The sequence below is a fragment of the Triticum urartu genome, chromosome 3A (genome assembly GCF_056163025.1).
Source record: "Triticum urartu cultivar PI428250 chromosome 3A, HENAU_Tu73, whole genome shotgun sequence".
Lineage (NCBI taxonomy): Eukaryota > Viridiplantae > Streptophyta > Magnoliopsida > Poales > Poaceae > Triticum > Triticum urartu.
In genome coordinates this window covers 698,135,612-698,150,708 of record NC_141875.1, presented here as the reverse complement: position 1 = coordinate 698,150,708, position 15,097 = coordinate 698,135,612, and the positions used below count along the sequence as shown (strand labels likewise).

At 44.3% G+C, this 15,097-nt stretch overlaps 3 protein-coding genes across 3 annotated transcripts; all 3 read right to left on the bottom strand.

Moving 5' to 3' along the window:
- Positions 1-749: 749 nt before the first annotated feature.
- Positions 750-1,662, bottom strand: LOC147981782 (uncharacterized). Its single transcript, XM_087516107.1, has 3 exons — positions 1,600-1,662; positions 1,246-1,528; positions 750-1,153 (listed from the first exon to the last, which is right to left on the bottom strand). Exons 1-3 carry the CDS (start codon positions 1,660-1,662, stop codon positions 750-752), a joined length of 750 nt encoding a protein of 249 aa, XP_087372233.1.
- Positions 1,663-5,506: 3,844 nt separating this feature from the next.
- Positions 5,507-7,294, bottom strand: LOC147981781 (uncharacterized). The gene is made up of 2 exons (XM_087516106.1): positions 6,808-7,294; positions 5,507-6,153 (listed from the first exon to the last, which is right to left on the bottom strand). The coding sequence occupies exons 1-2, from the start codon at positions 7,292-7,294 to the stop codon at positions 5,507-5,509; spliced, it is 1,134 nt and encodes a 377-aa protein (XP_087372232.1).
- Positions 7,295-8,396: 1,102 nt separating this feature from the next.
- Positions 8,397-12,291, bottom strand: LOC147981780 (uncharacterized). The gene is made up of 9 exons (XM_087516105.1): positions 12,243-12,291; positions 11,686-11,963; positions 11,310-11,601; positions 11,046-11,195; positions 10,205-10,476; positions 9,962-10,090; positions 9,698-9,790; positions 9,462-9,566; positions 8,397-8,771 (listed from the first exon to the last, which is right to left on the bottom strand). The coding sequence occupies exons 1-9, from the start codon at positions 12,289-12,291 to the stop codon at positions 8,397-8,399; spliced, it is 1,743 nt and encodes a 580-aa protein (XP_087372231.1).
- Between the last annotated feature and the right edge of the window lie 2,806 nt (positions 12,292-15,097).

The window sequence follows — 15,097 nt, the reverse complement described above, 5'->3', positions numbered from 1 at the left end:
CCATTTTTTTGATTTTTTTTATTTTTTTACGGTGTTTTCAAAAACCGGCCGATTTCATCGCGGTGACCGTCCGTGGCTAGGGTTTGAGCCATGCAAATCTGTTGTCGATTCTGTGATGAAATGCCTACCTGTGAAGCTAAAAAGCATTTTTAGTGAAAATAACGGGCAAGCTATGGAGGACCCGCAGTTCAAATTCCAGCCGGTTCCAGCTGAATCGGCCGAAGGTGGTCCGAATTGCCGGGAGTAGCTACGAGGGTCGGAAATGCATGCTTTTTGGCGGTCGTCCGTAAAATAGGGTCTACTTTGAGATAGACGTGGAATGGCGCCGTTTGGGGTGCCCCTCCTTGTAGCCGCTTCACGAAAAATGCATGTCTTTTGCATTCAAAAAATGAAAAATGGTTTTTGATTTTTTTTTTTAAAAACCGGCGGATTTAGTCACGGCGGTCATCTGTGGCTAGGGTTTGAGTCATGTTTTTAGCATTCAAAAAATGAAACTTATATTGTTTCATACATGAGCATGCACAAAAACCCATAATTTTATCTTTCATCCATGAGCATGCATAAAAAATTTCAATTCCCATCAATTACCAAACTGAATATTCATTGTTAAAAACATGACTTGTTTAGATGACACTGTCATACAGCATCCATGAGCATGCACAAAATTAAACCTGACATACTTAACATTGACATGTTCATATTACACTAACAAGCGTAAACCTAACATGCTGAACACCTTCTTAACATCTTCACTCCTCCTTCATCAACCTGATGCGCTCAGAGTGGCGAATCCCAACGCGGATGTACTCCTCTACCACAATTGGCATGGTCTTGTCGCCAAGCTGTGGGATTGCAGGCGCCGCCACCATCGCGAGGTCGTCGTCCGCCACCACCATAGCAAGGTCGTCGTCCGCCACCACCATCGCGAGGTCGTCGTCCGCCACCACCATAGCAAGGTTGTCGTCCACCACCACCATAGCAAGGTCGTCATCCACCACCACCATAGCAGGGTCGTCGTCAGCCACCACCATAGCATGTTTGTCGTCAGCCAGAATAGGCGGCTCCTCGTCATCCCCGCTCTGCTCCTCGTCATCCCCACTCTCCTCGTCATCCCCGCTCTGCTCCTCGTCATCCCCACTGCTGCTCCCATTGCCTGGCCAAATCCAACAAAGTGTGAACATGGTGTTGTCGTCGTGCAGGTAGAGGAAGCCAAAAGGACAGGAAGAAGAGAGGCAGAGAGCTGACTGGCATCGTCGTCATGCCGGTAGTACATGAGGCACATGGTGTTGTCGAACATCTTCATGGTGAACATGGCGTCGCCGTCGTAGCGGAAGACAAGGAAGTACCCGAGCTGTAGCTCATGGGCGCGGGCGAAATGCTCCCAGCCGGGCCCTAGGTACATGTGGCCTTCACCATCAAACACCACCAACACTTCCCACAGCCTGTGAAGCACGCTGTCGGCCTCCCACAGCTTCACTTTGTGGGGCTCATGGTCGGTGAGCATCTTCGCAAACTTGTCAGGCAGCCTCTGCAGCGAGGGTCAAGCAGTGGTTAATTGTGGCAATCAAGCACTAGACAGCAGAGTGATGATAAATATACCTGCCTACTGCAAGATTTCTCAATTACGATCTCGAAGAACTCAAAACCTTCCAAGCCATCCATCTCACTTCTACTCTAAAAAAGCAATAGGAAACAAGCAATAGTAAATTAAACAACATGACTGGACAGAAATAGGAAACAAGCAGCATTGTAAATAAAAACAGTAGAATAATTACTACATGTGTTTGCCAGGGCCTCAATTTGGAATACTACTATAAATGGCAATGGCCTCAATTTGCTCCTACTCTATCTTGGCAAAGGGGCAATGAGTAGAAGAAGAATGTAATGTTTCCATACTTGAGCATGTTTAGTTTAAAAGAATATAAACAAGCAAGAATGCATGCATGCATATCAAATGTTGGCATCTACTGCTGCTACTACTCTGCCCATATTCATGCAGGTCACTACACCTGCATATGCATGAATCCCACTGCAGCACAAGACTTGTCAACAAGAATAACCACAATAGCATGTTCAACCACAGAATTTAACAGCAACAGAATTCAATAGCATGTTCTGGAAACAGTAACAACATGTTCACCATAGAATTCAACAGCAACAGAATTCAGTTAATTCAGTTAATTAACCACAGAATTCAACAGCAATAGAACATCATGTCTACCACACTACCTACCACAGCAATAGTTAATTGCTGTCAGGTGACTACCAACAGCAACAACATAGTAATCAAACAGCAATTCAACCACACTAGATCCACCAATAGAGCATACTAAATCCACCAAGAACAATATGCCTAAATCCACCAATAGATGCCTAGTATGCATAACAAATCCTAGATTCTCAAACCCTAGAGCAGAAGAGAAAGGAGAGAGGATATGAAGCGGATGGCTTACAGCGGTGGTGTCCGAGAAGAAGTGGTCGCCGGCGGCGTAGGGCAAGCCGCGCGGGAGGCGTCGGACCAGCAGAGGCGCCGGGGAGGCGTCGCCGTCACCCTAAAAAACATCTTAATCAAACCCTAATCTGGCCGCAAGAACCATAATCTATCATAACAGTAGATAGGAAGAGGAAGAGGAAGCGGATTCATACCCACGGCGACGGAGAGTCGGCGACGGAGAGAAAGAAGCTGGCGGCGGCGGTGGGAGAGGAAGAAGCCGATGGCGGCGGAGAGGAGGAGCGGGTCGAGTGGATAGGAGGAGTGGAGAGGGGGAGTGGGGAAAAGAGTGGATAGGAGGAGGAGCGGGCCCAGTTGTCAGCGAGTTGTTTGATACATTGAAAAGGGTGGGCATAGAGTACAAAACCAACAACCTCTTCCTAGCCCAGTGGTAGAAACCAAGAGAACTAAGCGCACGGTCATGGGTTCGAGCCCTCGCGCGCGCATATTTTTTGGCCACGCACATATTTTTGGTAGCTTTGGTACAATAGCAAAATGGCCCACTTGTCAGTGAGTGGGTCGAGTGGCCCACTTGTCAGTGAGGTGTGTGCTTGATACTTGACTAGTTTGATATAGTCAAAAGGGTTGGCATAGAGTACAAAACCAACAGCCTCTTCCTAGCCCAGTGGTAGAAACATAGTGAAACAAGCGTATGGTCGTGGGTTCGAGTCCCCGCTGGCGCATATATTTTTGTTCACAATGAAATGGGTTCAGTTGAAGAAAAATTCAGTTAAAATAGCGCAAAATTCAGTTAAAATTCAGTTGAAGCAAAACCAGATGTCATCCACTTCAGTTCAAAAAAACTACTACATGATCACAAAAACTACTAGAAAACATTCTGTATGATCACCAAAACTTGAACTAAATGATCACCAATATCTAAATGATCATTTTGCAATCTTTTGCATTACAAGACAACATTTTGACAACATTCTGAGCACAACTTCATTTTGCCATCAGCTCCATGCTATAAGACCACACCACTACAGCCATCAGGATCACACCACTACAGCCATCAGGATCTTCAAGCATTTTGCTACCTGGAGATAATTGTAGTACATCAGGATCACCATGCATATGCACAAGAAGGAAAACTACAGAGAGTTAAAAGGATCACCAAGGAGACCAAATTTACCTTCATATCCATTCGCTACTCATCGTTGTCGATACGAAAACAAGGAACTCTATGGCCACTCCTGTTTTCCTCATCATCACTACAATATTACGGCATAGTATGATCAGTCCAGTTTTCCTCATCCTCGCTTTCATGTCCATCCTCTACCACCTTTCTTCTTTTCTTGATGCCTTCAACTGTTGCAGCACCAATGATCACACGTTCCCGGTCCCTTCGCACTCTGCTTTGCACCGGAACTTCCATAGTCATCATCAGCTTGCAACGGAACTTCCGTAGAGTCATCATCTTGGTATGTTAGTCCACCATCACCGGGGCCCTTTTCCACTTCAGTTTCAGTCACACTCCACAAGTGTCTGTGCTGAAAGTTTTGCACAACTCGCCATTTTTCGTGCAAAAGAGTGTCTGGCAGATAAAACACCATTGTTGCTTGTGTTGTTAGAATAAAGGGATCACTCTTATACTAGCACCTTGCAGTGTTGATGCTTTTGAAGTGGCCATCATATTTGACAAAAGAGTCTCTCCTCTTCTTGCTACCAAGCTCAAACCAGTCACAGCGAAATAAGACAACCGAGCGATGGATGCCTCCACTAGAGTTGTACTGCAACTCTACGATGCTTCTCAACTGACCATAGAAGTCAATGATCTCACCATCATGTGACCCCTCAGTGACGATTCCACTATTCTGTGTCTTCCTTTTTTCCTCACGGCCAACGGTGTGGTACCAGACACCGTCAGCAATGCATGCTGAATACACTCTCACTCGCTTATCCAGTAAGCATGCCAAAGCAAATAGATCATCACTGACCTTCTTCTCCTCATGCAACTTTCCAATCTGCACAAATAAACCATTTAGTAAACAATGGTATTTAACAATGGGTGAATAACACAGAAAACATAAAACATGTGGCTAAAGATATCACATGATTCTTAAACCACTTAGCAAACCCCTTGGCAACCCTTTTATCAACATTGATATTGCTTTCTTCCTGATTTAACTCTTCCTTGCATTTCCTGCAATGCCAACAAAACATGTGAATTAAAACATTAGGCTGGTGCCAACCCAAGCAAAAATATATATATAATGAGTGCACAAGTTATAACGTACTCGATATATGGTAGAACCTCGGCGCAATTGCTGAGCACAAACAAAACCATCTTGTCATACTCATCACCAGCCTCCAAGTATTGTGAGGCTCCAAGAAAGTTCACACCATGGTTGAAAACAGAGACATCACCACTTCACGAATCAGACCGCTCTCTATTTCTGCCCGGCCGGTTCCATCTTGTTTCCACATCACCAAAGTATCTAGAGAAAAAAGTCAAGCACTCGTCAACGACATATGCTTCAGCAATAGAACCTTCAGGTCTTGCCGTGTTTCGCACATAACGCTTACAAGTAAGCAGCCTTCTTTCGATTGGGTACATCCAACCGTATTGCACAGGGCCTCGAAGCATTGCCTCTTTGGGTAAGTGCACCGCCAAATGGACCATCACGGTGAAGAAAGCTGGAGGGAAAATCTTCTCGAGCTTGCAAAGAATAATTGGGATTTCTTTTTCAAGTCTTTCCAGGACAGTTAACTTGAGGGTTTTGTAGCACAGTTCTCTAAAGAAATTTCCCAGCTCAGCAACCGCTTCATATATATCCTTGTGCATGATTCCTCGGAGGCCCGCCGGTAAAATCCTTTGGAGGAGGATGTGACACTCATGGGTTTCAGTACGGAAAGCTTGAATCCATTAGAAGTAACACACTTTGCTAGGTTAGCAGCATAACCATCTGGAAATTTCACCGCTCTTAGGAATTCACAGAATGCAAGCTTTTTTTCTTTATTCATTGTATACCATGCTCGTGGAATTTCAAATGAATCTTCATCTTCATTGTGCTATAGATGCAAATCTTCTCTTATGCCCACGTCCTCCAAATCAAGCCTAGAACTAACCGTGTCCTTTGTCTTCCCTTCAATGTTCAGAAACGTCCCTAGCAGATTCTCGCATATGTTTTTCTCAATGTGCATTACATCGAGATTATGCCTTAATTTCAGATCAACCCAGTATGGCAGGTCCCACAAACAAGACCTCCAGTCCCAACATTGACCTTCCTCACGCTTTCTTTTCTTCGCCAGCTTTCCTGGTCTCACATCTTTCACCTTTTCAAGTTGCTGCTCCAGCTCTTCTTTAGTGAATTCAGCTGGCTTGTCACGGGTTTCATTCTCACCATTAAAATCTTTGCTTCTTCGCCAGTGATGGTTTCGGTGAAGAAAGTGGCGGTGCCCAATATAGCAGATCTTGCTCCTTATTCTCTTTGAGAAAGGGTCTTTGTCACAATGGACACAAGCCTGATAACCTGATGTGATCCTCCCAGACAGAGTGTGCAGAGCCGGCAAATCATGGATGGACCATGTGATCGCAGCACGTAGATTGAACTTTTCTTCCGGACTCAAGGCATCGTATGTAGGTACACCAGTCCAGAGCTGGAGCAGTTCTTCTACAAGGGGCTCCATAAAGACATCAAAATCCTTTCCTGGAGAATCTGGACCCGGGATAAGCAATGACATCATGAAGTTGGACTAATCCATGCATGCCCATGGTGGCAGGTTGTACGGCACCACAAAAACTGGCCACATGCTATAAGACGTGCTCATGTTCCCAAACGGATTAAACCCATCTGTGGCAATGCCAAGTTTTATGTTCCTTGGATCTGCAGCAAAATCTAAATGTATACGGTCAAACTCTTTTCATGCCTCTCCATCCGCTGGATGGCTCAGCTCATTGTCCATAGGTTGCCGCTTCAGCATGTGCCACTGTACCTCACGCGATGATTTCTTCGAGATGAACATCCGTTGCAGCCTTGGTATCAAGGGAAAGTGCCTCAGTACCTTCTCCGGTATTGACTTCTTCCCATCAGCATCTTTCCACCTAGATGCATTGCATTTTGGACAGTTGTCATGCTTTGCTAAATCCTTTCGAAACAAGACACAGTTATTTGGGCACACATGTATTGACACATAACCTATCCCCAGCCTACGGATTATGCTCAATGCTTCATCATAAGATCTGGGAACACAACTATCAGGGAATTGCAAGCTCAAAAGGTGGAGTATTGCGTTGAATGCGGCATTGCTAATCCGGTAGAAAGACTTGATGTGGAGTAACTTCACGATGAAGGTAAATCTTGAAAATTTACCCCCTTCATGAGTTGCGCGCTTCGCCTCCTCTAACACCTCAGCAAACAACGATTTCTGTCCATCAGCACGATCTTCAGCATCGTACAAATCCTTCAATAGGTCAGGAATCCTATCATCTTCATGCCCATCCTCGTCCTCCAAAACAACATTATCTCGCAAAACCTTTTCCATGAAATCAATGCCAGCATCACCACCACCCATCATATGAGGGGCCTCTGTATCAGCTTCAAAATGTTGAGGTTGTCTGTCTAAAGGTTCTCCATGATATATCCATCTATCATATGTGCTGGACATCCCATTAAGAAGCAGATGATCTTCCACTCTTCCTTGAGCCATTCTTGGACGGTTGAGGCATTCACAACATGGGCAAAGAATGTGAGCATCGTTGGCAAAATTTGCCTGAACAAATGCCATGAAATCATCAACTCCTTTCATATGTTCTTTCGAAAACTTTCTAACTCCTTCTCTAATCCAGCTTCTGTCCATCTGCCAAAGAGAACAAATTGTTGCAACTTAGCAAATCAATCTAAGTGCATCAACATTAATTAATGAAAATGGATGGAAGTAATGGAAGCTAAAATTCTAGAAAATTTTATATGCTAATTGCCTAACCACAAGGCCTGAAGAATTCTTAACAAACAAGCTGAACAATTCCTAACAGTACATCAAGAAAATTCATCTATGTAATACACTACAAGAAAGTCGTTAATCTGTGACAGTCAGTGTCCGTCACAGACATGGCAAAAACTGTCAAGGATAACCGGGCTTGACGGTCCAAAAATCCATCATGTATATCGCGTCATAATTTGCCCACCCGCCCATCCTTGACGGATTTTTGTTTCCGTCATGAATTATGACGGTCTATCACCATCACCGATCTGACCCCCGGCCCGCCCAAGGCCCGGTCCTCTGTGACAGACTATTCTGTCACAGATTTACATGACGTGTAGAAAGACAAGTCCCATGTGGCATCTCCCGCGATCTGACGTGGCACCAACGTGGAGATGACGTGGCGCCATCGTGGAGCTGACATGGCACAGTGTAAGCCGATGGCATTCGGCCCAGTGCGGTCTGGCCCATTTATTTTAGTACAACTAGGCCTATGGGTCCATTTTACCGTAGCTGGTTGGCCCATTCATTTTGGTCCATAATCATTTACACTCTCGTTGGCCCATTTCCACGTGTTCAATATGCACATCAGCCCATTAAAATTATGCGGCACTTGTGTGTTTTTAGCCAGAAAGTGTGTTTCGAGGCTCACTTTATTCGGCCCATTAGTGTTTACTGTACCCAACCTAGCCCTTCTTTGTTTCTACACAAAATGGGTTTCCAAGCTTAAGAGCTTACATCCCCAGATCCATCACAAATACATAAAAGAAGAACAACATCACAAAGCACAGTAACATTGAGCTTACATCTCCAAATCCACCAAAAATGGAGCAACAAAATGCAACCAGTTTGCATCCAACAGTGTGCAGTTTGCACAACAAAATCATTACAAAATAAGAATGTAGGTTCTAGCAGTATATCACATTCAGATAGCTTGCATGCATCAAGTAGAGACGACGACTGATCTTGGACAAACAACTTACCCTTGAGCTGATCTTGCTTGCAACTGACTTAGCAAAAAGTCCAGTTTTGCATCCATCTCAGCTTGCTTCTTCCTGTTCTCCTCATCTCTCTTCCTGTGCTCCTCGTCTTTCCTGGTCCTTGCTTCTTCGGACTCCTTCAACTGCTTGGTCAAGGTGTCAACAAGTGCCCGAAGCTCGACATTGCCCCTCTTTGCCAACTCTGCTTGACAGTTGCTATCACCAGATATCGCATGGACATGCTGGATCCCCACATGCTGAAGAAACCTTGGCTTCTTAGTGTGCTTAGCAAGCACTTCAGCTACAGCCTCGGTCGCGGAGTTCGATTCCTGTCCATCTTCTGTAGGCTGAGAGGCCTTGTTTTCCATCTCGGTCTAGCAATGCAAGCAACAAACATGGTTATAAGACGGCTTAAGCCCAAGTAGAGAAGACAACATCAGCAAGCTTACATGCATCGTCTTTGTAAGGAAAGCTATCATGCATCCTTTACAACTAGACACTTGTGATAACAGTCAGATTAATCTTTTTTCTATGCGGAGGTGATTCAAATTATTCATATATAATATCATCTACAACAAAGTGGACTATTTCCTGATTTAACTAGAAGTGAGTAATGTTTAAATCAAATTATTTCTCGAGGTCAGTCTATAATATATATATATACACACACACACACTAAAAATGTAAGACACTGAGGATGGCCAAAACTACAATATATAAAGCCAAATAATAGACTAAAAAATTATGTAATTTTAGGTGGCTGATTGGTCACATGTCAAAGTGATTATGCGCATTTATTAAAGACATTTCATCTAGCCATATACTAAATCAAAACTGATGTTTTTCAATCGCTTGAAAACTTATCAGTTGTATGAAAATATAAAAGGGTACAATCATACAGGACAGGCTATTACAAGATAGTTAAGTGAACATGTTAACATTTTCAATTAAGATACACTGACATTTGATTATCAGTTTCAATCTGGTGGAGTAACTCAAACAATATTAGTTCTAGTAAGCAAAAAGGTAAAATTATGGTTGGTAGTATTTTGAAGCTGACTTACAATTGCAGCTTGGACAACACCGCTGTAGCTTTTCTTTTTCTTGTTGTAGTGGCACTCCTTGAACAAATCCAATGCAGTGGGTTCTTTATCTTTGTATTTGTCTCCCTGGAAACAACCAATATGAAGGCAAGGGAGCATCATACACAGTTACTACATGGACGCAACAGTTTACATGAACCTATGGTCAAGAATATTTCTCATGACAATGCACATCTAGAGCCACATGTTTGACTTACCAGATTATCACAGTGCACAGGGTAGCTGCGCGAGCCAGTGGTTTGGTGAAACTTAACTTGAGCTCGATTATTTTTGTTAGTTTCACATATCCCCTATATCAAGAGACCAAATACATGTAAGGCATAATTTCTTGATTAGCATGTAGAAGGCGAGAGATTGGTCTCGAGGAAGAAACATACCATCTTTTTGGGATCCTTCCAGCTTTCCACTAGCTCATTCCACTACTCATCAGTCATCGAGGGGACAGGATACGTTCTCGTCACCAAATGGAGTGGGTGAGGGTCAAAATACTCTTTCTTGAGCCTATATCGTTGTTGCCGAGTCGCACGTTTCAGCATTTCAGTACAAGCCTTCCTAACTGGCACAGCATCAACGTCCATCTGAAACTTGTTCTAGCCCAATGAAAAAACATGTGTAAGTATCATGATTGCACATAATTGACACAATAGGAAAAATTGACAGGTTGATAGAAATTTGAGGGAGAAAGGCTTGGACTTTGTACTTACACCAACTTTTCCTACAAAGTTCCTGAAGATCCCATCTCGGACATGTCCATCTGGGTCCTTGTAATCCTTCCAGCGCTTAAACACGGGCATATGGTGTCTAACTGTGACGTTGCATTCAGTTGCAAACTTTGCAGCAAGAAGAGGTGCCTCCGGCCTTAACTTCCCTTCTGGAATGACAAGCGGCAGTTTGCCCTGCCGGCGTCGAGTGATCCTTTCCAGACCTTTTCCCAAATTGGGGCCCCTTTCCCTTGGCTCCTCATAGGATTGTGGACCTGAAAAGAAGGTAAAATCAACAATGGATACAATTAAACCGCAATTACATGTATAGAAGTGTACTAATAAATGGAGAACGTCGTTTCAAAATGAGTAACTATAACAAGAGGAATTAAGCTCACAAAAAAGTCAAGACAATATACTAGTAACCATATGGCAACAACAACTAAATGGAATATTGCAGTATATGTCATGTTGGTGTGTTTCTGATTGTTACAAATGCACAGGTTAACTGGAATGGAAGGCACGGTTCGAGCAGATTTCAACAAGGCAATATCTTCAACAAAGACAAAAGAAGATAAAACTAAAATCATGATACAATCCATTGCAAGAAACACAATTTTAAATTCAGTACTATGTAAATTGTCCTTATTTAAATACTGTGATATTAAGAAATGAGCAAAATGGAGTTGTCCTTGAGAATATCATCATCCCGCAGCACTGGAATGACTCATAAAAAATCAGGCACACATATGGTATAAATTAAGACAGGAAGATGCATAGAACAATAGATTGAACAAGAAGTTTAACTCTAATAGATGCTAGAAAGATTCAAGTTATAACATGCCTTCGGAGTTATTGTTAGGTTGGGTTTGCTGATTTGGTTGGGCACTACCACCAGCTTCGTTCGCCATCTCATTTTCTTCATCACGATGGGCAATGAGATCAGCTCCATTGGCAATCCAGTTGTCATCATCACAATGTCCAGGATCATCACCTTTTTAGAAAAAAGCATCTAGTGAGAGTATGTTCATCATGCAATCAGAGCTAATAGCCTAGGCTAGCAATTCAAAACAAAAAACATGATATGATAATAATATTAAGAACTTGCCTTCAACACCATGGTCATCAAAGTTGGGAACAATTTCTTCAGCTGGGCAGACACAAGCCATAGAAGCAGTTGGCTTATGGATGACACTTGGAGTCTGATGTTTAGGATCAGACATTTCCTCACTTTGAGTACCTGCATCAGCATCTTGTAATAGAGCTTTCTTCGACCTTGTGACTCGTGGATTAGTTGGGAGGTCCGCATGAACTCTCTTAGGAGGCCGAGGCTTGACTCCACCAGGGGGCATGGCAGCAGATCTTTTCTTACTAGTTTTCTGACTAGTCTTCTTACAGCCCTGATAGATATGAAAATATGGTTTAATCAACAAACACTAACAAAATTCTGCTGCAACGGCAAAGAAGCAACACATGATTAGCACCTTAGAGTTTGAGCTTGCAGCAGGTGTGGACTGCAGTGCTTCTGTTTCATCTACTAAACTATCATCGGATGACTCTCCTTCACTGGTATTGTCCTCGTTAGGATGGTACTCAGCTTCAGAATCATCACTACTATGCTTGGGTTTATTTTTTTCAGGTGAAATGACAGTTTTGGCTGCAAACAATGTCGATAGTGCAGGAATTCCGAGTGCTTGCAGCCTTGAATTGTTCCTTATGCATGTTTTGATGCGTGACTCCTCCATAGGATGTAGTGGTGCTTCTAAGATGAGTGAACACATGAGCACGAGTTACTATGTGTATAATCTGTAGTTAATAACAAAGTACTATTTTTTGATTAAGTTTGTAACAATATGTGACCCAAATCTACACTTGGCAGGACAAGACCCTTTTTTCATAGGTATGACCAGAACTCTAATGGACAAGAAACACTAGCAACTTAAATAAAACACAAGAAAAACGCTTTTACCACACACCCATTAGACATACATATGCATGAACAGAAAATAGGCATGCGTGGGGTGGGTTAAGAATATTATACCTGTTGTCTTGTGTCCTCGCGGTTTCTTCGCTGCGGTCTTCTTCCCCATCAGTGTGGCGCAGAGGTCCTTGAAGCGGTGCAGTATGGTCGCGGTGACGGTTTGTTCTAGGGTTTGGTGGAGTGGAGAGGAGGGGGAGGGGGTTCTTGACCGGCAGTTGAGGTGGGTAGTGACCGGCGGTGGAGGCGAAAGAAGAAGGGGAGTCGTGCTCAGCAGTGGCGCAGTGTGGTGGCGTTGGCGGTGGCGGCGACGGCTTACTCTAGGGTTTGGTGGAGGCGGATGGTGGGGGAAAGGGGGTCTTAACCTGAAGTGGAAGAGCAAGGGGAAGGGGAGGGAGGGGATTCGTGCCCTGCGGTGGAGGTGGACGAGGAAGGGAAGGGAAGTTGGGCTCGGCGGTGGAGGAGGTGAAGTTGTGGCCGGCGGTGGAGTAGGAAGGGGAATGGGAGGGAGGGGATTTGGCGATACGCGGGGAAGGGAGGGGATTTGGTTGGTGGTGCGGTGGGGGTAGATTGTGTGTGTGTAAAATTACTAATAGGCCCTTCATATGGTGCTGGTGGGTGAATGCATATGTGTAATTTTGGGGAACATTGCTAGGCAATAGCGTCAATTCGCGTTGTGTTGTTTTTTTCCTTAGCGCAACCGCGCGGCTGGAGCGAAAACTGTAACGTGATTGCGCGCGCTTTTTGCCGCCGAGCCAAATTTAGAACATTCTAGAGCATATAACACAAGTTTATTATTTGTTGCTGTAATTAATAAGACATATATTTAATTATGAACTATTATTAGGAAATAATTACTAGAATGAGCAAGACATATGCGCCAACTTTTTTACAAACCATAGGGGAAACGATGACATAGTTTAAAAACCGAACCGGATCGGCGGCCTCACCGGTTCGATTATCGGTTTGGATTATCCGTTTGGTTTTTTAAATTATGAGCAAGGGAACTACCAACTCCAATAAACTTGGTTACAGACGCACCTCGACGTGAAAAAGCCTTTGTATCGTCGAAACGGACAACTTGCTGATTCGGCCATCTCCATCTGAGTTGATCACATGGAGGTGCAGGACGTCGATACGCGTCGACCGATGGGTGGCATGAGCTCCAGGGTGGACGGACGGAGAACTCGCGAACGGAGCGCGTGCTCTCGGAAGCTTTCAGGGGAGTCGCGTTCCCTTGAGCCTCACTAGCACCGGGGAGTCGATTGGAGGAATCAGACGACCATGTGACTCTGCAGGACCCGTGGACGTCCTATGAAATTGGAAGCTTGAGCATGGATGCCTAATCAATCAATTTCTGATACAACTTCAGGCCACATTGAGCCATGAGAACAGCTCACACATGCTCATCAGGGTTTCTACCAAACAACCCCTATGTACCAATTGCTACTATTTGGTTTAGGAAAGAGGGTTTCCCCCCGCTTTATATTATAAAGCACCAACACAACATCGAAGCATCCGAAACAAACACACGCCAGACAGACCCAAGGTAAGATACATGAATGCCGGGCACCGATACACAATCTCAACAACACCCGCAACCTCAACAACCTCAACAACACCACCACAATGTCGCCCGATTGCTACTATTTGGCGCAACCTTATCAGTGGATCCTATTTGTATCTTGTGCTATCGGACAGGGAAGGAAGCCTGCGACATATGCTATCAAGGAATGTGCTATTTGGCACATATTGTGCTGAATACAATTCAAATGGTATGGGGAGTCCACGACAACCAAGTGTCTGGTTATAATAGGTCGGGCCATCTAGCTCCACCTATCTTCGGTTTTGTGAAGCTTCCGTGGATTTTGGTTGGTTCTTTGTTTTATTTCCTTTTTTCCTTTACGTTTTCTCATTTTTTTAAATTCATGAACATTTTCAAACATTTTTTTAAATCCATGAACTTTTGAACGTTATGTTTTTTTAATCATCAAACATTTTTCCAATTCATGTACTTTTTTTAAATTTGAGAACATTTTTAAATTTCTTAACAAATTTTTTAATCGGTGAACATTCTAACAATTTGCGAACTTTTTACTTCAACATTTTTTGTGTACAGGCAGATGCAATAGAGGAATATCTATTGGCCCGCGGCCCATAGGGAAGCAACATGGTGGGTTAGTGTCCCCAACAGAAAAAACACATACGCGATGGAATAGACGCCCGCGCTAACCTGTCTGGTGGAGCGCGTCGAAGCAGGGAGTGGTCGCGTAATGGATCAGACACAGCGTCTTGTGAGCTGCGCGAGATCTCCTCCTCCTCTCTCTTTTCCTTCCCTTTCTTTCTTTTCTCTCCCGATCTGCACCGCGTATCTGGTGCTCTGCCCTCTCTCTGTTTCCGTCGATCCCTCTTTCCCCACGATCTAGTGCCTCTTTTCTTCTTTCCTTCTCACGTGTTGGAGGGGGCAGGTGGGATGAGACCTTGGCGCCAGGGGGGTTTGGACAGTGCCGGACCCTGGGCCCGTCGGCGTCGCACCGGCCGGCACGGCACAGCATCTCCCATCGACTCCAGCTGGAGGGAAGTGATCGCATGGGTGGGAGAGAGCTACAGGCGAGAGGGTTGAGCGAGTAGGGCCCTGAACTGCCTGTCGCGCTGCTAGAAACACACAGAGCGCCATTATTGCATGCCAGGTCACTGGTCACCACGCGCTCTCCCTCTCTGTGCATTAGTTCAAGCAACCAAGCGTGTCACAGTGTGCTTCTATGCTCAACTAGGGTATACAAATAAGCTAGACGTTAATGGCTAAGGATAGCTGCACTATTTGGATGAAAATCAGTTTCTGCGGCAAACTTTGATGCCTGATGCACTGGCTTTCCATAGGGTATTTTGTCCAGAGGTTTTGGGTAGATGGTCAGGGT